This window comes from Struthio camelus, chromosome W (assembly GCF_040807025.1).
Source record: "Struthio camelus isolate bStrCam1 chromosome W, bStrCam1.hap1, whole genome shotgun sequence".
NCBI lineage: Eukaryota > Metazoa > Chordata > Aves > Struthioniformes > Struthionidae > Struthio > Struthio camelus.
The window spans coordinates 14,423,342-14,447,402 of NC_090981.1; the positions used below are offsets into that span (position 1 = coordinate 14,423,342).

Sequence of the window (24,061 nt, forward strand, 5' to 3'; positions counted from 1 at the left end):
TGAATTTTTTTATCACTACCGTGCCTAATGTAGCTTTTTCTTTTTTCCCCCCTAGAATCTTTTATTGAAGTTGATGCAGATTTCCATGCTAGAATACCAGTGGTGGTGTGCAGAGAAAAGCAAAGGTCTCAGTTGTCACTTTGTGTGTTCTAATAGCATGTAACAATGTAAATTATATATACCAACATCTGAAAAATAACATTTTTGTACTAAATTATTACAGTTCCATGGATCTTGAAACACAAACTAACACTCATGGGCAAGTCATTCCTAGCCTAGAATAAGAGGGTAAGGGTTGTTCTGTCCTCAACTGCCTATTTCCTAATCCCCTAAAGAGTTACGATTTCCAGCATGTACCCTTATCCTTCCACTTGGGATAATTGCTTAAGCAGAAACTTCCTTCTTTCCTTCTAGATAATGTAGATACCATATTAAATTAAGGATTTCTTTAAGAGCAGCTTGCTTAACTTCAGTAGTATGTTGAGAACAGGAGAATGACATTTTATTTTGCCCATTTAATGGATATCACTTAAGATTCATGAAACGTTCTATAAATGGCTACTGATACAGAAATGTTACTGGTTATTTGCTGCTACCTTGATCTTTCACTGTTTGAAAACTTTTCTTGTGCTCTAGAAACACTATAGAAACCACCTTATTATGGGTGTGGAATGGGAAGATGTTTTTATTTCATGAAGAAATTTAGTACTGTAGATTTAGTTTAGTGTATTAATATTTTATTAGCAACAAATACTTAAATTTGAATTGTATTTGAAAACACTTTTATAGAAAGTTATAATGCATGTGTTTTTGATCTAATCACAAATCAAACTAGTTTTTTCTTTTATGTAAATGTGGTGTCTTTGAGAGGTTGTTAAATCCTTTCTTTACAGCCTCAAAACTATGATGTTTTGAGAGATGTCATCTGATCTATCACTCTTCTCATAACACCTCCAAGATTTTTTACTTTGTTTCTTTTTGTTTTTTAGTGGTCTTATTTGTAAAGTAAGTGCAGGGAATGAAAATGCTTACCTGACAACAAACCATTTGGCTACTCTTGGAAAACTAGAACCTACTGTTGTACCTTTAGTGATTGCCTTCAGGTACTGGGCAAAGGTAAGAGTTCTTTGTATTCTCCCATCTGTGAATGAATATTGAATGAACATTAATGTTATGCTAGTGAGACTGAAGGTATGATTTAGAAAACCATTGTTGAAATTCTTTTTAAGGAAGGAGTTGGAAAAGGGATATTAAGTTTTTATAAATTGTAAATTCTATAAATTATATAATTATTATTTGCACATATAGTGTTGTGCAAAATTGCAAAAGGGGAATTTTTAGTTTCAGCCAGTGGCATACAGATTACAGGTGTCCTGTTCTTCTACATTACCAAACAAGTCAGAGGAATCTATATGAGATAGAATCACTGATTTCCTATAAACTTAATCCATCATGAAAAAGTTGAAAGGAAAAAATGTTTATATCTCTATATGTAAACTTAAAAAAACCCTATAAACCAAAATGACTTATTCCAAAATTTTGTGTACATGCGATTAAAATATGACTTAAGAAAAGCATCGAGTTTGAACTTCTGTTATATCTATGTAAAATGAGTTATCCTTTTTTGCATATGTGCAATATGCCGTCTGTTTTGCCAGTCTGCATACAATGACTCTTCAGTGTATTTGAAGAGTAGGACTCTAACTGAAAAGATTATAGTAGTAATATGACTCCAGAAAATATGAAGGCCTTCAGAGCCAATTCCGTCTCATAAAAGGAGGTCAAAGACATCTGAGTCTCCCTCAGTAGTTAATTTGACAGACTTCGGAAGAGAAATTATAAGAATATTTTTCAGTGTCACTTGAAAAGACATTTTAATGACTGCACAATTTATCTTTACAGCTGTGCTGTGTTGATTGTCCTGAAGAAGGAGGCTTGTCACCTTATGTATTTGCTTTAATGGTTATCTTCTTTCTGCAACAGAGGAAAGAGCCATTTCTACCTGTTTATTTGGGATCATGGGTATGTGTATTAATACGCTGAACATTATGAACAAGAGGATGGTCCTTCACTTGTGGCGCTTCTTGCTCCACTGAGCGAGCTATAAGCCAGTCGTTTATGCTTGGATTTGGAAAGAATGTGAATTTAGCCAGCCTACACCTGATCTTTGTATGCTTGGCTTTCAGGATGCAATTCACAATCATAATCACTGAACTAGGTGCTTCTGTTTCCTCTTTAGTGAGTAGGGAGAGTTGGGCAATGAAGAATGTGATTCATAACCCCACCTACTTCCTCACTTGTTCAGCCTTTTTTCCAAACTCTTGAAAAGTTTGAATTCACATAGATACAAGCCAAAACAACGTATTGGACTTATATCTAACTCTTTGTTTCCAATGAAGAAGATTGGCTCCTCCTTTAGAAATAGTAGTGAGCATGCTCAGCTTTTTATGTATAAGCCTAATGGGCCTGATGTCTACTTTATGCCTTCCTCAATTTGAAGGGATTCAGACACATTTCTTAATGCTTTTCAAGTGAGTAGCCTAAGCACTCAGCTCTAGGATGGGCTGGAATGGAAAGTACTATCAACTCTCCTAGTTGAAATTATGCCACTGTGTAGGCAAGAATGCAACACTCCTCAGACCAGAGAAAGCAGAAGTATGATTTGCTGAGAGGAATCCCAAGTTCTAGTTTCTGGTCCCAGCACTGTTTATGTATTTTATTCAAAAACACTGTAATGTGAAATGCCTAAGCAGTCCCTAGAACAGAGACCAGAAATCAGGAATCTTCTCTTCCAGGAAAAGTATCTTCCAGGTGTGTGTGGTTTTGTTTGTTTTTGTTTTTATCTGCTAAGACAAGGTTTTATGACATATGGATACACTTTCAAAAGCACTGAACTCCTGAGTGCTTTCTGTAGAAAAGTATAAGGAAGAGAGAAGCAGGGCAGAGAATATTCTAGATGGGGAACAGCCATCTTTAAACTCTGTTCTGCTTTTCTTTGGATTGTTAACCTTGGGGGGAAATAATTTAAAGTTCACATGATATTAAACTTTATGATGCTTTTTCTACTTCCTTCAGATTGGAGGATTCTCATTAAACAATTTAACAAACTTTAATCTTAAAGAAGTTGAGAATGATACTGTGGTTTGGGAGTATAACCCCACTGATGATTTTGATTCGCCAAAAGAAACGTCTCCTAAAAAGGGCAAGGTCTGACCTTTTAACTTACTTCTGCAGTAGTCTAGCAGTCATTGCTGTTCTTGGAAAAAGACCCATCTTCTATTTTTGTTTTGTCTCTGTATTGCAAAGCCATAAGATGAACTAAGAAATTGCATGGCTGCTTGATATAAGGCTTACTATGCTTATCTTTTGGTGCTGAGAAGCTAGCAGAAAATGGTGCTACTTCGAACTCTGAGACAGCAGTTTTAATCTGAACCAGAGGAGAAAATAGAGCTTACAGACTTGAAGCAATTTTATTTCAAAATTAGATTAAGTATATGAATAATATTAGTCTTGAACTATTCTTAAAAATTATTTTATAGCATTTTTTCAATAAACATACCACTATATAATTGCATATTATGACATTTAACGATGCAGTTTCATTTAATAGCTAATTGTATCTTTTTAAAGAGTAAAACTATCTGTTATTGTTATATCTTTTTGTTAAAACCTCTAAAATTATTCTTGTGTCAAATATTTCTAAATGTGCTATATGAATACATTGACAAATTATTTAATTTATTAAATTTACAAATATTAAGATGAAATGCATAAGACAAACAAAAAATATCTATTTTAAAAAACCATGCACTGTATCTTTTAATATTGAGATAATATTGATGGCATCTATTGCCTGTTGCTGTGTACCAAGTAGATATAAGATTAAAAAAAAACAACTATTTCATGGAGGTTAAATGTTTGCAGACTTGGCAGGATAAGCATCCAGAAAGTCTAAGTGATAAAATTTCTGTTGTTTCATGCCTTCCTTGGATGTGTTTTCCTTCTGTAGACTTGAAGGAAGATTCAGTATATTTTGTGCACTCGTTCTACCTCAAAAGAGGCTATATCCATTCTCTTAATTTAAATTTGATGTGATATTTTCTTGAAGTATATTAAGTATGGAAAAACACTTATGCAATTATTATTAATCATTGATGTCATTCTTAAACCATTACTACAATCTTAGATTTTGAAGTTTTATAATCCTAGTTTATACTATCTCTAATTTTTTTCTTTTATTGCAATTTTTCTTATCTGGGTAAAGTATTAATCTTTCATGTTGAGACATGAGCATGGAATATGGAGACAACTATAAATTTTGTTATATTACGTTACAGATCAAGTACAGTGAAATCAAGTTACATGACATTATTAACAAGTGCATATTCTAGATTGGTGGTGTGTGGGGTGAGGTGTGTTGGATTTTTTTGTTGTTGTTGCCCCCCCCCCCCCCCCCCCAAATACCTATGTATGCATTAAATATCATTTAAGCTTTTCTTCTGTAATTCACAGGTTCCCTTAGTGTTTGATTCAGGACACCAGTGTTCAGCGCCAGTTGGGCAGCTCTGGGTAGAGCTGCTTCGTTTCTATGCCTTGGAGTTTAATTTGACTGATTTGGTTATTAGCATACGGCTCAAAGAAACAGTGTCTCGTGAATTAAAGGACTGGCCTAAGAAGCGCATTGCTGTGGAAGGTATATGATATTTAACATCAAACTTTAAAGAGTTGTTACCTTAAATTTCCTGGGATATTGCCTTGGCTATTGACATTGTGTGTAATAACTTAGAATTTTTTTATCTTGGTCTGTGATTCCTAATAATATGTTTTGGAAAAAAAATCAATTTAAATGTTTCTTTTGGGTAGGTATTTTTATCAACATCAAACGTAGTTAAATAGATTTAAAAATAAATAAATAAAAACTTCAGCACAATTTTTAGATTTTTATATCCTTACTGTAATTGATGGTACTAAATTTAAATTTTGTAAGGATATAAATAACTTTTTTAACTCCTATACTGCTGGCTCACTTCTTTCTACTAGACCCATATTCGGTCAAAAGGAACGTGGCAAGAACTCTGAACAGCCAGCTAGTGTATGACTATATTCTTCACTGCCTGAGAGCAACATACAGGTATTTTGCCTTGCCTCGCAAAAAAACCACAAAGTTCATCAAAAAAAGCCCTCTAAATGCCAGTGAGGAGAAATCCCACATGCTGGACCCTGAAAAAGATGCTATAAAGCATGAAAACTCTGAATTGCAAAGCTTGGATGGCAAAACAAACAGAGCAAGAGTAGATGATTGCATAATTGAGAGTACTGGTATCCCTCAAGCACATAGTTTTGAAAGATCAATTCTATGTGATGGCTCAGAAAGCTTGACAGAAGAACTGGCTGATGATACAAGTCATTTGGGAATTGCCCATGAAGATTTGGACTGTGTAATTAAAGAAATTATTTCTGGAGGTAATGAAGACTTTAAACCAAGTTGTGAAGAGACAGAGAGTGGGAATGAAGAGGAAGATGAGGAAGAACAAGAAAGAAGATGGAGTAATAACTTGATGACTACTGATCAGGGAATAGATGAATGTAGTGAAAATGGGGATCTCCCCGTTACAGTGAATGAGCACGATATAGAAACATGCAGTACTTTAGGCTTTGAAGGTTTTCAAAACACTGCATTTACAGAGATTGAATTTGGTTTAGAGTGCAGTGGTATAATGGATGATAAGGTTGATGTTGACGAGGAGAGCACTGAAGGTACTGATGAACTAGATGAATCCCCAAACAAATTCATACCTTCAACACAGAATCGGTTATCCGAAATGATTAACTCGGATGATGAGGAAGAATCATGTCTTCTAAACCAGACAAAGTGTGATGATATCAGAAGAGCTGAAGGTGAACTACATAACACATACACTGGATCTGGAGATGAGGATGCACTGTCTGAGGAAGAGGAGGATTTGTCCATCCCTATTAAATATGAAGACAAGCGTCTCAAATCAAAAATGGATGGACCTCCGAGGATCAATTTGAGTCAAGAGGATCTTACTGAGACAAGAAGCTCTTTTGAAGAGAACACAGCTATAGAACAGTGTTTAGACTCTGAACTTGTTTATGAATTCAGTAAACCAGCTTTTACAAAGGGCAAGGTAAGTGAGCTTTATTGGAACATTAACATATTGCTTATGTTCTATCAGTTATATGAAAGCATTGTTCAGTTTCATTAAAAGATTGTATGTTTTTTAAAACCAATATTGCTTTCTGTTCATGCAGTCTCCTACAGTAGTATGTAGCTTGTGCAAACGGGAAGGTCACTTAAAGAGAGATTGTCCAGAAGACTTCAAGAAAATTGAGCTAGACCCACTGCCAGTGCTGACACCCAAATTTTCATTTATTTTAGATCAAGTTTGTGTCCAGTGTTACCGTAAGTTTTTCCTTTGAATATCATTGTGGGGAAGAAAAGCATTGCAAAAAATAATGAAATAACCACTGACTAATGGTGTTATAAAGGGGACCAATTTATCTGCTACACAGCATCCAACTCCATTATATACAATTTTAGATTTGTAAGGGCTATTATAGGACTACTGAACATTTTTTATCTAGAGAAATAAAACATTTTTAGGTTTATCTTCTGCATACTGAAAGGTTCTGACTGTCTGATGACTCACTTAGGCATCTTAATATAAATCCAAGAATTTAATTTTTAGTGATTTTTTTTTTTTGACTAACACTTTTACATTTGTCTCTACTTTGAATTTTATTGCTATTCCTCTGGTTGTGATTTCTAGTAAACAAAGACATCTATGCTCTAGAAAAATCAGAGTAAGAATACTGTTTTATAACACTTCTCCATTTTTGTTCTTTTCAAAGTGACCCAATTTTCTTCCTTTCTCTCTTGCTGTTTCTGACCAGACAAAATGTATTTTTTTAATTAATGTATTTCTTTGAACAGGTATTTCTCTTCTACTTCATCCTTGCTTTTTCTTTTACATGTGAATCTTCTCTTGCTTTTCTCCCTGCTCCCTGCCCTCCACCCTCCCACTTTTTCATTTGAATCTTTGCTGTTGACTGTTTTTACAAATCACTTTGCCTAATTTATTTATTTATTTATTTTAAGAGGATTTTGCTCCAAATATTGTAGAGGATCAGGCTCGGGAACATATACGACAAAATTTAGAAAACTTCATTAGACAGGACTTTCCAGGTAATCATGTAGTTCTGGCTTTATACTTCAGTGTTTTCAAAGTATGTTAGCATGTCAGCAGAATAAACATTTTGGTATTTGAACATTTAAATGACATTGCTCAAAATTAGTATATAATATTACATTAACTTGTGTTATCTTCCATTACAGTAACCATATAACTAATATGATATACACAGATGAGACATTAAGTCATGTCCTGGGCTCCCTCCCTGTTGACATGGATTCCCTTCCTTTAAAAAAACAAAGGCTTCAAAATCATGTCAGTTGTGTTTATTTAAAACCTTAAAACAAAATTGACTTTGGGGTTTTTTTTTTTTCTTAGTCAGAAATAGAACACGTAAGTAGGAAGGAACAATGGCAAGTTAAGAAAACAACAGTCAAAGCAGTAGTGGAACAGTTCTATAACTGTCATTTTAACCTCATTTATTAGGCAGTCGTCGTCTTGTTTGTAAGAACAGTTACAACAGCGAGTTTTCTGTAGTCCTTAAGAACCCCCTTAGGAGTCCTGATTCCAAGATTAAGAAACGATATTTTAGTTCATATACATATGTTTCCCTTAATTTCAACATTCTTCTTTGTTCTTATTTTGACTGTGACAGAGAAAAATTGATAATGTCTAGAAGTATTAAAAAAAAAAAAAACAAACAAACCCCACTTGCACAAGGCCAGGAGAGTTTGTGTCCCTACCACAACTTATTGTTTTTGGAATATCTTAAATATATTAAACTTAAATATATAAACTTTATATAAATATATAAACTTAAATATATTAAACATCTGACCTGTCTGCAAAGCCTAGTTGTTTGACGCTGTTTCTTTTATTTCTGGAATTCTTATCTGTAGTACCTGGACTTCAGTCTTTTAAAATTTGCAAAAGCATTTTTGACTGGAGCCTGGTATGTGGACAGATCTGTTCCTTACCCCGAAGATCTCTATAGAGAGCAATCTTTTATATTTTTTCTAGATTTTAGCTTGCATGCTGGTGACTTAATTATTTGACCACCTAATTTGTTTCTGGATCTGTAAAAGACTCATTTGAACTTTAAAAAAAAAAAAAATTAAAAAAAAAAGCAGGGATTCTTTCCTAATCAAAAAGATTGAGAAAGTAAGGTTTGAAGTACCACATAACACATGCGTGAACACATTACTATTTTTAAGACATGCTGTGGTGTGAAGCTGTATAAAATTTGAGATTCTGCATCAATATGTTATAATCTGTTGCACCTCTTACAGGAACCAAGCTGAATTTGTTTGGCTCCTCCAAAAATGGTTTTGGCTTCAAACAAAGTGACCTTGATATCTGTTTGACAGTTGATGGACTTGAAACGGCTGAGGTAGTTTGACAAGACTTTTTTAACAAATGCAAAACTTCTAGGTAAATTAATTGTGTAATATATTGAAACAAATTTACTTTTTGTAAAAGTACTTCAGATTAGAGGAAAATGCAAATAGGTGCCTCAAAATCAGGTAATGCGGGTAGTATCTTGGGAATTGTTTGCTGCTGTTCTAGATATGCCTTTAAAAATTTTTACTCAGTACTCAGTTTTCTGAATTCTGCACTAATGTTTTTCTAATATTAACTCTGCAAATAAATAGGATGGATTTGTTTCATTGTTGTAGCTTTGTAACATAAAACTAGAAATGGAAGATAGTGGGAAAGGACCATGCCTAATACAAAATAATTTTTAAAAAGACACTGTTAAGACCCTGTCTAGTATTGGTTTTGCAAGAAGTGCCATTTTGAAATGTTTTTTGGTATTCACATCATTCTGTACAATTTGAAACCCTGAGTTATTTAGCTTTAAACTTAATTTCAGACAAACCTTTTATTACCTGTCATACTTTGTCTAGAGCTGTTCAAGCCGATGCAACTTTAGTATTGATTTCTTTTTTTTTCCGTAATATCTTAGAGCCTTGATTGCATCAGAATCATTGAAGACTTAGCAAAAGTTCTCAAGAAACATTCAGGTACTTTCTTGAAAATAAGTGGCTTTGTTTATGTGACTTTGATGCAGTGAGAAACTTCTGGGGCATTGTACATGATAATTGTTAAGATAAAACTGCATTAAAGAGTTTGATATTTGTAAAATGTTCACAACATATACCCTCATTCTTATTTTTGTTTACATATGGTGGTCTTTGAGGTTATAATGTTGTAGGACCAGTTCTAAATTGGGCAAACAGCTATTCATAACCTATATGCATGAGAAGAAGCCTTAAGTTAAAGTTTGGGGCTTCAGGTTAGTAGCTACGTTGTATGTTCTGTGCTCAAAAAGTTAATAGTAAAAGGCAGGTTGACAGAAGCTCGCACTAGGCATTCTGTTTTATTTGCAAAAACCCTGATTTGTACAGGGTTTTGGTGCATCTCACATAAATTTAAGATATTTGCAGTGAACTATCAATGATCTAAAGTTTATTTTGCTGTAAAATTTAGACAGATCTTCAGTTCATTTGTGTGTATGTATATGTGTGCATATATGTATAATTGTTCATAGATTCACAGTGTTTGACAAATGCATAAAATGGATGTTAAAAAATTAATTTTTTAACATCAGCTAAGATTTTATTTTGTAACACTTCTGATGCAGTTTTGGGTTGTGTTTTGAGCATTTGATACTGTTATGACTATATGTAGTCATTCAATAATTAAACTTCTCATTCTAGGTCTAAGGAATGTCTTGCCTATAACAACTGCTAAAGTCCCAATTGTCAAATTCTTCCATGTCAGAAGCGGTCTTGAAGTAGACATCAGTTTATATAACACTCTGGTAAAGTTATCCCCTTTTCTATTAATAGGGGAAAAAGTGGGGCTTCTGGGTGAGGATGAAATGCTGTTTTTGTTGAGGTTCAGTAATAACTTATCAATTACCTATTTCAATTTTAGATTTTTGAGTACCAGACTACAAGCAGAGTCAGTTACACAGTTGAGACGTTAGAGTTGTCACTTCTCTAAGATGATATGTTTCCTCTTCAGTAAGAGTAAGCGCTAGTCTTTTAGGTGTTTGAGCCTTTCTGTAACTCAAAGGAAAAGTAATGTAACTTCAGTCTTTCCCCCCACCCCCAGTCATGGCTGTTACTTAGAATTTGAGACCTGAGATAGTGTTTTTTGAAATCAACTTGCATGAACTGGGACATGTGTTAAAATCTACAAAAGAGCACAAGTCCTTGGCCAAATATTTTTAAAAAAAAAGTTGTTTGTTTTCTTCAATGTCTATGAACTTCAAAAGCCAGTTCCTTGAAATGTCAAAGGGGGAAAATAAGCTTTAGAGACAAGCTTTAAACTTTCTGAAGTTTCTGTATCAGCCCAAGGGGAGTCTTAAGGAGGAGGATACTTCAGCCACTTAGCAAGTCTGAAAGTCTGTTCTTGAATCTATGCATCCATATGGGTCAGCTGATAGCTCTCACATCTGAGTTGAAAATCTTTTAGTTCAAGAACTTACATTCTACCAAACGTTTTGAAAACACAGTAATAGAATAATGCTTCCCTTTCTGAGGTACTGTTCTGTGAATGCTGCTTTGTACCGCTTGTGAGCAGATTAAAGATGTTTATCACCTCTTTAGCAGGTGATAACCTCATTGTTTTGAATGCTTCCTTTCTCAATTATATACATTCTGCTACTCAGGGCTTCACACTTGCTTTTGAGCACACAACTCTAGTGTTTTTGTCCACAAATTCATTATGACTTTTAAATAAATTGGAATGGAAAAAGCATGCACGTATACATGTGAACTCTCCAACTACAGTACTCTGAATCATTCCTTGACTTTGCTTATTTTGACTAAAAATGTTTTACATGTTTTCAGAGGCTTTAGCTTACTACCTCTTTTCTGCAGGGCATATTTTTTGTGTATGACTTTCTTATTTTTATAGGCCTTGCATAACACAAGACTCCTGTCATCATATGCAGCCATTGATCCTAGAGTAAAATATCTATGCTACACAATGAAAGTTTTTACGAAGGTAAGTATACTAGAAGCAGTAGCACCTACAGTAAGAAATGATAACTATGAAAATCATAATTCATATTTCTCTTTCTAGATGTGTGACATTGGAGATGCATCTCGAGGTAGCCTTTCTTCTTATGCATATACTCTTATGGTGCTTTATTTTCTTCAACAGAGAAATCCACCTGTCATCCCTGTTCTTCAAGAGGTACAGTATCTCAAGGAAGAAATTGACATTCTTCTGGTCAATACTGTGTACTGATATCAAAGTGCTGAATCTGAACAGCTCTTCTAATGAGTTAATATTATATTTTTAGATCTACAAAGATCCAAAGAAGCCTGAAATCTTAGTTGATGGCTGGAACGTTTATTTCTTTGATAAGATAGAAGAGTTGGTGAGTATATCAGAAAGTGAATTTGAAATGATGTTATCTGTAGCTTAGCAAACGAAAAATAATTCATTTTAAGGAACGTTGTCTTCAAACATGGTGGTTGAATATAGAAAATGGTTTCTAAAAAAAACGATCTTTGATTGTAAGTTCTGCATCAGTGACAAAGAAGAAAACCATGTTAGTAATACACATAAACACTAGACAAAGAAATGGAAGCGGAGTGGCTATTGTTTTGAACATCCCAATCCCATGCTGTGAAATTTTCGGAACGTAACTGATTGTATTTAAGTATAAAAAAAAAAACTGCAAAATCTGAATAAATAGATTTGATAGAAATGATTTTAAGGTGTTAATGATGATTAATTGCTGCGTATGTCACGTTACTGGGTGGAGATATCTCCTACAAATATCAGCTGCATGTCTAGTCACAGTTTGTTTAATCCACTTCAATAATTTTGTATTACATCGATCAAATACCCTGCAAGTGAATTAATAAACTTTTTGATAACAGGCAAAACTAAATGTTAGAAATATTACTTTTCTGTTGCGAATCTCAATGCTTAAAAAATACTGATCATTTTAAAGTCCAAATTGATTTATTAATACTAGTTATGAAGAAAAGGGAGGTATTCCAGAGTAACTCAATTGTGTTTCTTTATAAAATAATTTATATTAAGTATAATTATTTTCATTATTTGAAACTCAAACAATGTAAGTATTGGAAAAATAAATATTTCTATCATTTTTTAGTCTGTTGTTTGGCCAGAATGTGGCAAAAACACTGAATCTGTTGGGCAGCTGTGGCTGGGACTTCTCCGTTTCTACACAGAGGAATTTGATTTTAAAGAGCATGTCATATGCATTAGGAGAAAAAATCTACTCACAACTTTCAAAAAGCGGTGGACTTCTAAATACATTGTAATTGAAGGTAAAAGCACATAAAGCACATGAATATGTGGAATTCCTTTAACGCCCACATGAAAAATTTGGTCTTTCCACACGGTTTGTTTCATTTTTCTATTGCTAGATTAGAAATTGCTATTTATGCATGTTTTGAAATCTTAGCAAAATTATCATTGAGTTCCAGTAATGCTAGAAATTCTTCGATTTTTCTTTTCTATCTGAAAAGAAGCTGTAAAGTAAACTTCATACTTTGCATAACGGCAGCAACTGACTTAAATGAACTTATCCAAATGCTTTGGAGAAGAACTTAGCTGTAACGCAATTGAAGTTTTTTTTTTTTCACTAATTTATATTTTGTTGACTCCATATTTATGACTGATCATACCAAATGCATGTGTTACACTATTAAGTAATACCATGGTATGAAGAAAATGGACTGACATGTTTTAGAAAAGTTCCTTAAGCCATGATTCACTGGCCCATCTGATTTTCACAGGAAGGATTTCTATTCTCCTGCCCCAACACGAAACTAATTCTTTTATAATATTTCAGTCAGTTCAGAGCTAAACTGCTGTGATTCTTTGTCCTTGGAGTGAATTTGCGTTCAATAAACTTGCAAAGAATTTAATTTCAGTATATTAATTCTGCATCAGGAATAGCTGCCTTGAGTTGTTCATGTATATATACAATGCTGATTTTGCCCTGGACTCGAGTAATGCATGTAATGCTTTTTATACAGATCCCTTTGACCTGAACCACAATCTTGGAGCTGGATTGTCAAGAAAAAGTAAGTTTTCTATTCACAAATTTGGGCATAAAATGATGATCTTATCTTAGATCTTGTTTTGGTTTGTTTCATATTTGGATGACTCTTCTCTCCCCCCCCCCTTTCCCCCCCCCCCTTCAGTGACAAACTTTATAATGAAGGCTTTTATCAATGGGAGGAGGGTATTTGGTACCCCTATAAAAATATTCCCTGAAGAATATCCATCAAAAATGGTAAGTTGCTTTAAAGGATGCGGCAGTTTTAAAAGGGCAGTGTGTACGTGGGCCTGATCTTACGGTATATAAGGTATCACTTGTGGGAGTATGGTTGCACTCTCTTTACGCTCTTCTCGTTTAAATGGTACTCTAACAAATCTTTGTGACAGTTATAAACACCACAAAAACAGTACTCAGTAATATGTGAAAAGTGGTAATGTGCAGCATACTAGTCAAGTCAGGGCTTCATGGTACAGACTTGTAAATTTTAGTCCCTATCAAAATAACTTACTATTTTTTTAAAAAAAAAAAACTGCAGTTAAAAAACAGCTTGCAGACATGGTGGTCGGCAGGCTACCTGTGAAGAAGAGGCGGCAGTGGCCAGTTATCTCATCTGGTCTTTCAGGAGTTCAGCTACACACAGAGGTTTATTCTTTTCCATAACTCAATGTATTTTAACTCTTGTTTATCTGTCTTAGATTCTCGAGTGTGTGGATTTGTTTTTTGAATGCATGATTTCTTTTTCAGGAGTATTTCTTTGATCCAGAGGTACTGACAGAAGGAGAATTGGCACCGAATGATAGATGCTGCAGAATTTGTGGTAAAATTGGCCATTTCATGAAAGATTGTCCCATGAGAAGAAAGTGAGTATTTGGGATCTGTGTGGAACACTTCCTTAGCTTGCTTTGGAAGAAATACTAGGATACTAACGCTAAAGCAAAAATTGTATGTACTGCAAATGATTTCTTTACTGTTAAGATGAATATGTATCAATGTCAACTTCGGCAGCAGGGGTGGAAGGGGCTGTTTTTAAGTTTTCAGTCAGTGTTGAATTGCAACTTCACTTTTTGCTAGCATCTTCTCTAGTGTTTACCAGAATTTTTTTCATAGAAGACTACAATACATAAAATGACAGAATGGTTTAGGTTGGAAGGGACCTCTGGAGATCATCTAGTCCAACCCCCCTGCTCAAGCAGGGGCCTCTAGAGCATATTGCCCAGGATCACATCCAGACAGGTTTTGAATATCTCCAGGGAAGGAGACTCCAACCTCTCTGGGCAGCCTGTTCCAGGGCTCAGTCACCCTCACAGGAAAGAAGTTTTTTCTCAGGTTCAGATGGAACTTCCTGTGGTTCAGTTTCTGCCCATTGCCTCTTGTCCTGTCACTGGGCACCACGGAGAAGAGACTGGCCACATCCTCTTGACACCCTCCCTTCAGATACTTGTAGACATTGATGAGATTCCCCCCTCAGTCTTCTCTTCTCCAGGCTGAACAGGCCCAGCTCTCCCAGTCTTTCTTCATAGGAGAGGTGCTCCAGTCCCCTCATCATCTTTGTAGCCCTCTGCTGGACTCTCTCCAGTAGTGCCATGTCTCTCTTGTACTGGGGAGCCCAGAACTGGACACAGGACTCCAGGTGAGGCCTCCCCAGGGCTGAGTAGAGGGGCAGGATCACCTCCCTCGACCTGCTGGCAACACTCTGCCTAATGCATCCCCAGGATGCCATTGGCCTTCTTGGCCACAAGGGCACATTGCTGGCTCATGCTTAACTTGTGGTCCACCAGGACTCCCAGGTCCTTCTCTGCAGAGCTGCTTTCCAGCAGGTCAGCCCCCAGCCTGTACTGGTGCCTGGGGTCATTCCTCCCCAGGTGCAGGACCCTGCACTTGCCTTTGTTGAACTTCATGAGGTTCCTCTCCGCCCATCTCTCCAGCCTGTCCAGGTCCCTCTGAATGGCAGCACAGCCTTCTGGTGTGTCAGCCACTCCTCCCAGTTTAGTATCATCAGCAAACTTGCTGAGGGTGCACTCTGTCCCTTCATCCAGGTCACTGATGAATACATTGAACAAGACTGGACCCAGGACTGACCCCTGGGGGGCACCACTAGCTACAGGTCTCCAACTAGACTCTGCACCACTGACCGCAACCCTCTGAGCTCGGCCATCCAGCCAGTTCTCAATCCACCTCACTGTCCACTCATCCAGCCCTCACTTCCTGAGCTTACCTAGGAGGATGTGATGGCAGACAGTGTCAAAAGCCTTGCTGAAGTCCAGAAAGACAACATCCACTGCTCTGCCCTCATCCACCCAGCCAGTCATCCCATCATAGAAGGCTATCAGGTTGGTCAAGCATGATTTCCCTTTGGTGAATCCAGGCTGACTACTCCTGATCACCTTCTTGTCCTCCACATGCTTAGTGAGGACCTCCAGGAGGAGCTGTTCCATCACCTTTCCAGGGATGGAGGTGAGGCTGACAGGCCTGGAGTTCCCTGGCTCCTCCTCCTTGCCCTTTTTGAAGGCTGGCGTGACACTGGCTTTCTTCCAGTCCTCAGGCACCTCTCCTGATCTCCAGGACCTTTCAGACATGATGGAGAGTGGCCTAGTGATAACATCCGCCAGCTCCCTCAGCACTCGTGGATGCATCCCATCGGGGCCCATGGATTTGTGGATGTCAAGTTTGGACAAATGATCCCTAACCTGATCCTCCTCGACCAAGGGAGAGTCTTCCTTTCTCCAGCCTTCCTCTCTTGTCCCCAGGGTCTGGAATTCCTGAGGGCTGGCCTTAGCAGTGAAGACTGAAGCAAAGGCAGCATTCAATAACTCTGCCTTCTCTGTAACCTTTGTTACCAGGGCACCCGTCCCATTCAGCAGCGGGCCCACATTTTCCCTAGTCTTCCTTTTGCTATTGATGTATTTGAAGAAGCCCTTCTTGCTGTCCTTGATATCCCTTGCCAGATTTAATTCCAAATGGGCCTTAGCCTTCCTTGTCGCATCCCTGCACGCTCTGACAACGTCCCTGTATTCCTCCCAAGTGGCCTGTCCCCTTTTCCACATTCTGTAGACTTCCTTCTTCTGTTGGAGGTTTGCCAGGAGTCCCTTGCTCATCCATGCAGGTCTCCTGCCCGCTTTGCTGGACTTCTTACTCAGAGGGATGCACCCATCTTGAGCCTGGAGGAAGTGATGCTTGAATATTAACCAGCTTTATTGGACCCCTCTTCCTTCTAGGGCCCTACCCCATGAGATTCCCCTAAGTAGGTCCCTGAAGAGGCCAAAGTCAGCTCTCCTGAAGTCCAGGGTTGTGATCCTACTTATTGCCCTGCTTCCTCCTTGCAGGATCCTCAACTCCACCATCTCATGGTCACTGCAGCCAAGGCTGCCCCCAACCTTCGCATCTCCAACCAGACCTTCTTTGTTCGTTGGTACAAGGTCTAGCAATGCACCCCTCCTCGTTGGCTCCTCCACTACCTGGGTCAAGAAATGCTTTACCCAATATCCTCTCTACTTAGCCTAAGGAGGTAGATGCTGATTCTGAGCTTTTTTATGTAGGAAAGCAATAATTGAAGAGAATCTAAATGCAAAGCTGAATAGCTGTGTGCTGTGAAGAGCACTCATGAAAGCTTTTTACATATTTTCATTTCATAGCTCCTGTTTCTAGAATCTTGGTGCTCCTTGCAGGAGATGCATTTTTGTCATATTCACAGAATCATGCCATTCATGTCCAAAAGCAAAATAATGGCATGACAGCATAACTTTTTTTAAGCACATATAGATCAGAACAATGTCCTGTCTATATTCAAGAGCAAGGCTTTCTGATCCTCAGTCACCAAGTATTCAAAATTCAGTAAATACCTTCCTGTAGCAAATGAATGCTAAGTTGATTATCTTGCTCTTTACATGACAAACAGTCTAAACTTAAAACTGATCCATTGATTTTTTTTCTAGTAAAGACACTAAAGCCCTTTAAAGACTTCATGTTTATAAGACAGTGAAAATCGGCAAATAAAACCTCAAGAGGAGGAAATCATGAAAGCCTTTGTGCTCATTTGTAAGGTGAATGGAAAATATAACCTTTGTTTAGAGTCTGTATTATCTTAAATTGTAATTAAAAATCACCTGTGCTTTTATGTAAGTAGCTAAAAAGCTGATGTAGAAAGATTAGATCAAGTTGCCTTTTTGCACTGTAGAGAATTGAATTAATATTGCTAAGATCATTACCTTAGTAATCTATTAAACTTCAACAAACTTAAGCTATCATCAGCTACTATACTTGAAAATAAAGAATGCTGAAGACATTCTGAAAATCTACTCTGTCTAAATTGCTGTTTTAGATATGCCTGACTTAATACCACATTCTGGAGCGAAACCCCAGTTCATTTCACGTATGCAGCTATGCTCTATGCACAAAGCAATGGGATTTTACTTCCAAGAACATAAATGCCTTCTGGGGTCAGACCACTGGTTCATCTAGCGGAGTCCTCTGTTCAGCACTCACAATAGGAGATGCTAGTTGGTTGTTTTCTGCAGTCTCTTCTCTTGTATTCCCCCAGCATCCACAATTGCTGTATGAGAGCACATACCTGCCCTGGTCTTGTAGTATTCGTTTGTGGACCAGACTTGTGCTCGATTTTTGTCTAATCTTTTGTTTTGAACCTGCTTCTCCTGTCTTCCTTAGCAATCTTCTATGGCATCTAGTTCCAGAAGTAAGCTAACTGCTGTTTAGAGTATTACTCTATCTGTTTTAAACCAAACTCACTTTAATTTCATCAAGCATTCCATAGCTATAGTATTGTGGGATTTAGTAATAATTCTGCGTTGGTGAGTTTGAGTCGTGATTGTGTTCTCCTTTCTGCCACCTTCTGTGAGGTGAAGAGTCTTTCAGTATCTCCTCCAAAGGCAGTTGCTCCCTTGATCGTTTTAGTTACCTTTCTCTGTACCTTCTCTAACTTCACTACTTCCTTAAATTATGGAGACCAGACCAACATGCAGTATTCACATGTAGGCACACCATGGTTTTTGTATAGCAACAAAATGTTTTCTGTTCTCATATTTTATCTGATGATACCAATATCCTGTTATCCTTTCAGCTGCTACTGTTTGATCTGTTAATTTTTGAGATTTCTCTAAAACTATTTCAAGATCTGTTTCCTTAGTTCTAACTGCCAGCTCCCAGTTCAACAACATATAGACATGGTTTAGGTTATTTTTCCCCTGGATGTATTACCTTACACTTACCTACACTGAAGTTCATCTGCCACCTTTTTACTCATTCACTCAGTTTTTTGAGGTTATTTTCAAGTTGCTAGCCATTAGCGCTGTATGTGACTGAAAGAGCCTGGACTTGGAAGTTTCCGCTGATGTTTCCGCTCCTCCGTATAATGAATGAAGAGGTGGAATAAACCAGTCCAACAGTAATACCTGGGTTCCTATTGCTGGATCTTTGTCACATAGAATGTTAGAAGCTTCTCCCAGTAGGAAAGACTTTTAGAAATACTGTGAATATACACAGTTTCAGACTAGTGGAGGGAAGCAAAACTTCTGATGGAAGTATACAAAAAAGAAATAAAATTACAGTCCCATTTTTATAGCTTGTTAGCATTTTGCTTGGTGTTTCTTCTCTCCTGCATGTTTCTTGCAACTCCAGCATCTAGATCTTCATTTATGTTTCTTGAGTGTAATTATTAGATTTTAGTGCTATGTTGTAATCTTAATTGTAAAGTTACATTATTAAGGATACATTCGGTTCACTCTCCTACCAAACAGTGCTATAGTAAAGGGATGGATGCATTAATTCAATTTATTTAACCCACTGAGGAAATACACGAGGATTGTCATCTGTATGCAACTTCTTTTTTTCTTCCACGTATGATTGTAAGACTTATGAACACTGCAGCCTTTTTCTTTTCCTGCAGACTGAGGCGGCGACATGATTATGAAGAGATCAAAACCCAAAGATGCACAGAAAACAAAGAGAAAAGAAGCAAAGAGGACAAAGAAATTCAGAATAAAACAACAGAAAGAGAAAGCTCAATCAAGGAGGGAAAGTTGCAGCTATGTACACCTCAGAAGAGCAAACTAGCAAGGGGAATAGTAGAAACTGGAAGAGACAAGACTCCCAGGCAATCAGTGGAGAAGTGGAAGTGCCTAGAAGACAGAGACTTGAGAGAAAAATGCTGTTTTCTCTGTGGAAGAGGTGGTCATATTAAAAAAGAATGCCCACAGTATAAAGGAGCTACAGGTATGAAACCAATATAGTTGAATAGCTTAAACGATTTACTGTGTGTTGGTTTTTTTTTTGTTTGTTTTGGTTTTTGGTTTATTTAACAGGATTGACTAATGGATAAGGCTTTTGCATTTATGTTATGTCATTAAAAGTTACTTTATTTTAAAATGTGGTCACACTTGAACAGTTTTCCCTTCATCCTCACCTACTTTTTGGAACATTGTTGTAGCAGAGAGATATGACATAGTTTCTTGTAGCAGGTAAGATGCTTGTATAGAAAGGGTGTTAGTTTCTAATATGTTGAAACTGCTTCCATTGCCTTCACCATATAATAGTTTGCTAACACTTCAAATTATAAATTTCATTTCAGTACATCATAATAGGAAGAGCTACAGGCTAGCTTTTATTGCTGTCACCTGAAACAGACTTCTCCCATAAATACTCAAGTCATTATGACAGTGTATAATTGCTCTAATAGAATATTGTGAATGCAATAGAATAAAAAACATTCCTCCCAACTTTAGCTGTCAGAGGGATATTCTCCACAGCAATCTTTTTTTTCTCCTCTGACCCAACCTGCAACTTTTGCTTAAAAATAAATCCAAAAATCACAGGAATGTCCCTAAACACAGATCCTGACCGACAGACATGTAAGCAACAGTGAACTACTATACAGTAGCTAAGTCGTCCTTCAGATAAGAAAAATCTATTATCATCTGCCTTGTAAATTAAGAAGATCACTCTTAAGAGAAAAATGAGACTCTAAGATGGTGAATGGTGTCTTTAGTTAGCTTCCAAATGAACATAGTATTACAGTTTTTCTTTAGATATAGCTAGAGAAACTTAAATTCATGCTAGAAAATTCTGCTATGCAGATTACTCTGTTACTTTAAGAGGCCAGGTAATAATAGGAATCCTTTGCATAAATATAATCTTAAACCAACTCTTCTCTACCAACAAAAATATTCTGTCCTGATTAGATAAACAAATTCTCCTTATGTCAGATGTATGCAGTGTAAGAAGGCATAAGAGTATGCTATACCTAGATACTGGAAGTGGGAGGAAAATGGTACGAATATATTCAGAATGTTCAAGATGCTCAAAATTATTCACAACTTGATCAAACCACTAGACATATTGGGTGGACAAAAATGTTTAAAAAAATCCAAGCTACACTGCATTTACTTGCTGACCTTTTGAAGGTTCAAATCAAGTCTAAATCTAAACTTTTGAATTTCTGTATTTTTGACCCAGTCTCTGTGAGTGTTTCTTGTTACCCTTCCATTTGCTATGATATCAGTTCCTTAAGATGAAAGGGACTGTTCTGGAGTCACTGACACTGCTGTATTTTATACCATTCAGTATATGGGAATGGTGACTGTACATGTGTCCAAAAATCATTAATTCTGGAGCAGAGGTTTTTGTCTATTATTCATATTTTGGGAAAGATTGAATTTGAGGAAGAAGAGTATTATGGTGGGTTGAGTCTTTTTTCCTCTTTTCCCCCCCCCCCTTCCCTTTCTTGCTTCATGCCCAAAGTGTTCCCTCTAGTTAAATAGAGGACCTGAGGGATCTGATTTTTGTTCCTTGCTGTGCTATAAACGTTTTGTGAGACTATGGACAATTCACACTATCCCAATATCATCTTTATTCTTTCTCTGAAGATCCCTAACCCCTTTGGTTGATGCTAGAGGAAGATATAGAGCTTAACTTATTGTCAGTTACAAACTTAAATGTTTAGTTGTAAGTGAGATGGATCTTGCCTTATTGTGCCCATTTTCCATATTATAAAATTAATGAAAATAATGTCCTACCTTCTATGTGTTATGAAGGTAGATTTTAAGTATTCTGGTATTTTTATATCTTATGGTATCTGAGAGAGAAATTGAGTTTCAAATTAATAAATCTTTGTTATATTACGATCTCTTCAGGTAGTTCAAAATCAGAAGTGTTGTGTGGATCCTCTTCTTTACCCAGTGCTGCTAAACATGTTGGTAGATTGAATCAGGTAAACACCAAATGTCTCTTTCTAAGTCTTTTTCTCTTTAAATGTGCTAAAGCCCGTATTAAGTAACTAGCAATAGATTTACATAAGCTTTCAAAGAGACCCTTTTACTTTTCTTTGTGGAATGTCATAATTCATTTTTATTCATCACTGTGTATATGTTCTTTATAGGGAATGCCTATACATGAAGAAAAAAAGAAACAAAAAGGAAAAGTGTTTTTGAGTCCCCAATCAGGTTTGTATCTCTTAATTCAGAAATTCAGTGTAAAAGCATGTCTCTTGCTTTCCCCATCAATCCCTATGGGAACTCTGCCCAATATGTTGAACACAGCAGCAGTCCAGATAGGTTGCTAGGTAATTCTGAAGTGAAGCCATTTTTTCTAACTGAAAAAGTGTACAGGTTTTTTTGGTTTTGTTTTGGAAGTGAAACTTGTAAGGCATGCCAGTTTTCTCTGTAATTTGTTCTTTAGTGAGCTCCAATAGATTTATTTTGCAGATTGATGTATTGGGTTTTATCCATTTCTCTCTTATCCTTCCTGTTTTGGCATATATGGGGTTCTGTGTTTCTCTTCAGGGACCACATGTGGAGCACTTTCTTGTGGGGCTTCCTCAGAATAATCATCTAAAATTCCACGTGATAGCTAACTTTAGTCTATGGAAGCACATCCTTTGTCTGAGCTGCCAGCATGCACAAAAGTTAATTATACTGGCAAGCAACAGTCAGATCATGACAAAGGCTTTTATGTGCTGTCTCTGGATCAGAGATGTGTGTATTGTTAGATGTATGGTTGCAACTGCAGCTTGCTTACAATAATTTTACACACTTAACTCATTTAATGGTACAATGAAGATTTTTTAAAACTGCTTTTTTAATTACCTTGAGTCTTGAATGCAACTCTGCAAACCTTCACATAGCTCTCATTTGGGGCATCTAAAGGGGGAATTAAATAAACAGTGTTCACAAACTTCTGAAAACTAAACTGCAATCAAGTGTCTCAAATTAAATTCTCAATTTTGGAGTATTTTCTATTTTCACTACTTCTCAAGACTTAAGGTTGGGCTTTTTACACAGTGATTTGTCATTAGGATTTAGTTATAAAAATTATCATCTTTATATTTTAATATTCCCTGCTGTCCATTAGCAGCTAATAATATTAAGTTGACTTGTGTTTGTTTTTATCATAGTTCAACAGTTTTTTTTCTCCTGACTGATGTTTGAATGTTTCAGTTATTTTATGTTTGTTTGTTTTTCTTAACTTTTAAAGTTTAATGCTTCCCCCCTCCCCCCCAATCTTAGGCAGCCTTTCCAATAAATACATAACTCGGAAAACCTCACAGAAGAGGGCCCAGCAAGAATCATGAGGGATATGAAGCACTGTTAAATTGCAATGCAGGCTGTTCGTTCATTTAAAAGCTTCCCTCCCTTCTCTCTCCTTTGGCTAAAGCATCTGGATTCACAGGACAGCAGCATAAACTATCCTCAACTAAAGTTTAAAGAGACATGGGTATTTTATTTTAGATTGCTAGTCCAAAAAACTATGGATTTTAATATTGTCTCCTACCATGGACCCCTGCTCTTGAATAGATTGTTTGAGCGTTTTAATAAAAGCCATGATGTTTTGTATTTGTTTACTAGGTAAAACATGTAGATAAGGGCAGGTACTAAAAATGGACCATTTTCAAGGTTTTATTGTTCAACCTGATCCTTTCAAAATGCACTAAAATTGTGTGCAAGCCAAATAAATGATCTATTTTCTTCAAGAATTGATTTTTTGAAGGAGGAAATAGTATTTATTAATGTTGATTGTTTACTGAATCCTTGTGTAAATGTGTTTGAAATGTTTGTAGACTGCTACAGCTGTGTTTGCGAACTTTTTTCTGTAGAGAACTGAAAACATGGACATTAGTAAACTTATGTATTTAAAAAAAAAAAAAAAAAAAATCTCTGTGGGCAAACAGTGCTGTTGAGTTCCCTCCCGCTTCTGTGACTTTATGAGAGTTCATTTATTGCTGCACTTGCATACAGGGAGAAAAAAAAGACTAAGACAGATCAGTCCTGTTTGCTGCTAAAAAATCTTTTTTCATGGCCTTGAAGATGTAGACAAAATTGCTTTAAGGATTTAAAATATATATATATATTATTTGGCAATTGTGGAAAACGCATTTCCATTTTCATAAAATGTGAAGAGAATCCTTCTACCAGCCAATAATTAATGTTATCAACTTGAACCTTACTTGAAATTCTTCCATAACTGGTAATGTACCATCTTATCCTGTTCAGGAAATAATTATTTACATGGTAAAATGGAAACCACTGTTTATGATTTTGAAATTAAAAAAATCAAAATTCAGACAAGTTTAAGTTTCTTCTTACACTACACTTAATTTGCAGTATTTTTGAATTAAATGCAGAAATAATTATAACTTATTAGAATTATCTCTGCTCTTTAAGATGTGTCCTGTTTAATGTGTTTTGTTTGTTTAGTTTTTTCTCTCCTTAACTGTCTGTTTCTAATAAAGGTAAAAGCTGGAATTTCCAAAGAGGCCTTAGGGTACTGGGATCCAAACTCCTATTTTGGGTTTCATCCATCTATAAATTTCTAGATGTGCAGCTTTCCTTTTTTAAAA

At 36.3% G+C, this 24,061-nt stretch overlaps 1 protein-coding gene across 8 annotated transcripts in view; it reads left to right on the forward strand.

Annotated features, from left to right (window-relative positions):
* The window catches only part of LOC104139700 (terminal uridylyltransferase 7), a 36,107-nt gene extending 12,324 nt beyond the window's left edge, over positions 1–23,783 (forward strand). The window contains exons 8-29 of one of the 8 annotated variants that reach the window (XM_068924492.1): positions 56–125; positions 990–1,116; positions 1,903–2,022; positions 3,076–3,207; positions 4,513–4,693; positions 5,041–6,152; positions 6,277–6,427; positions 7,124–7,210; positions 8,447–8,547; positions 9,124–9,181; positions 9,878–9,981; positions 11,085–11,174; positions 11,253–11,366; positions 11,476–11,553; positions 12,301–12,478; positions 13,193–13,240; positions 13,361–13,452; positions 13,963–14,078; positions 19,118–19,443; positions 21,360–21,436; positions 21,605–21,668; positions 22,731–23,783. In XM_068924492.1, the coding sequence (XP_068780593.1) occupies positions 56–125; positions 990–1,116; positions 1,903–2,022; positions 3,076–3,207; positions 4,513–4,693; positions 5,041–6,152; positions 6,277–6,427; positions 7,124–7,210; positions 8,447–8,547; positions 9,124–9,181; positions 9,878–9,981; positions 11,085–11,174; positions 11,253–11,366; positions 11,476–11,553; positions 12,301–12,478; positions 13,193–13,240; positions 13,361–13,452; positions 13,963–14,078; positions 19,118–19,443; positions 21,360–21,436; positions 21,605–21,668; positions 22,731–22,795 (3,491 nt within the window). In that variant the 3' untranslated portion in view covers positions 22,796–23,783. Of the gene's footprint in view, positions 1–55; positions 126–989; positions 1,117–1,902; positions 2,023–3,075; positions 3,208–4,512; positions 4,694–5,040; positions 6,153–6,276; positions 6,428–7,123; positions 7,211–8,446; positions 8,548–9,123; positions 9,182–9,877; positions 9,982–11,084; positions 11,175–11,252; positions 11,367–11,475; positions 11,554–12,300; positions 12,479–13,192; positions 13,241–13,360; positions 13,453–13,962; positions 14,079–19,117; positions 19,444–21,359; positions 21,437–21,604; positions 21,914–22,730 lie in introns of those variants that run through there. The other 7 variants (XM_068924493.1, XM_068924494.1, XM_068924491.1 and 4 more) reach the window with 7 other exon arrangements.
* The last annotated feature ends 278 nt before the right edge of the window (positions 23,784–24,061 follow it).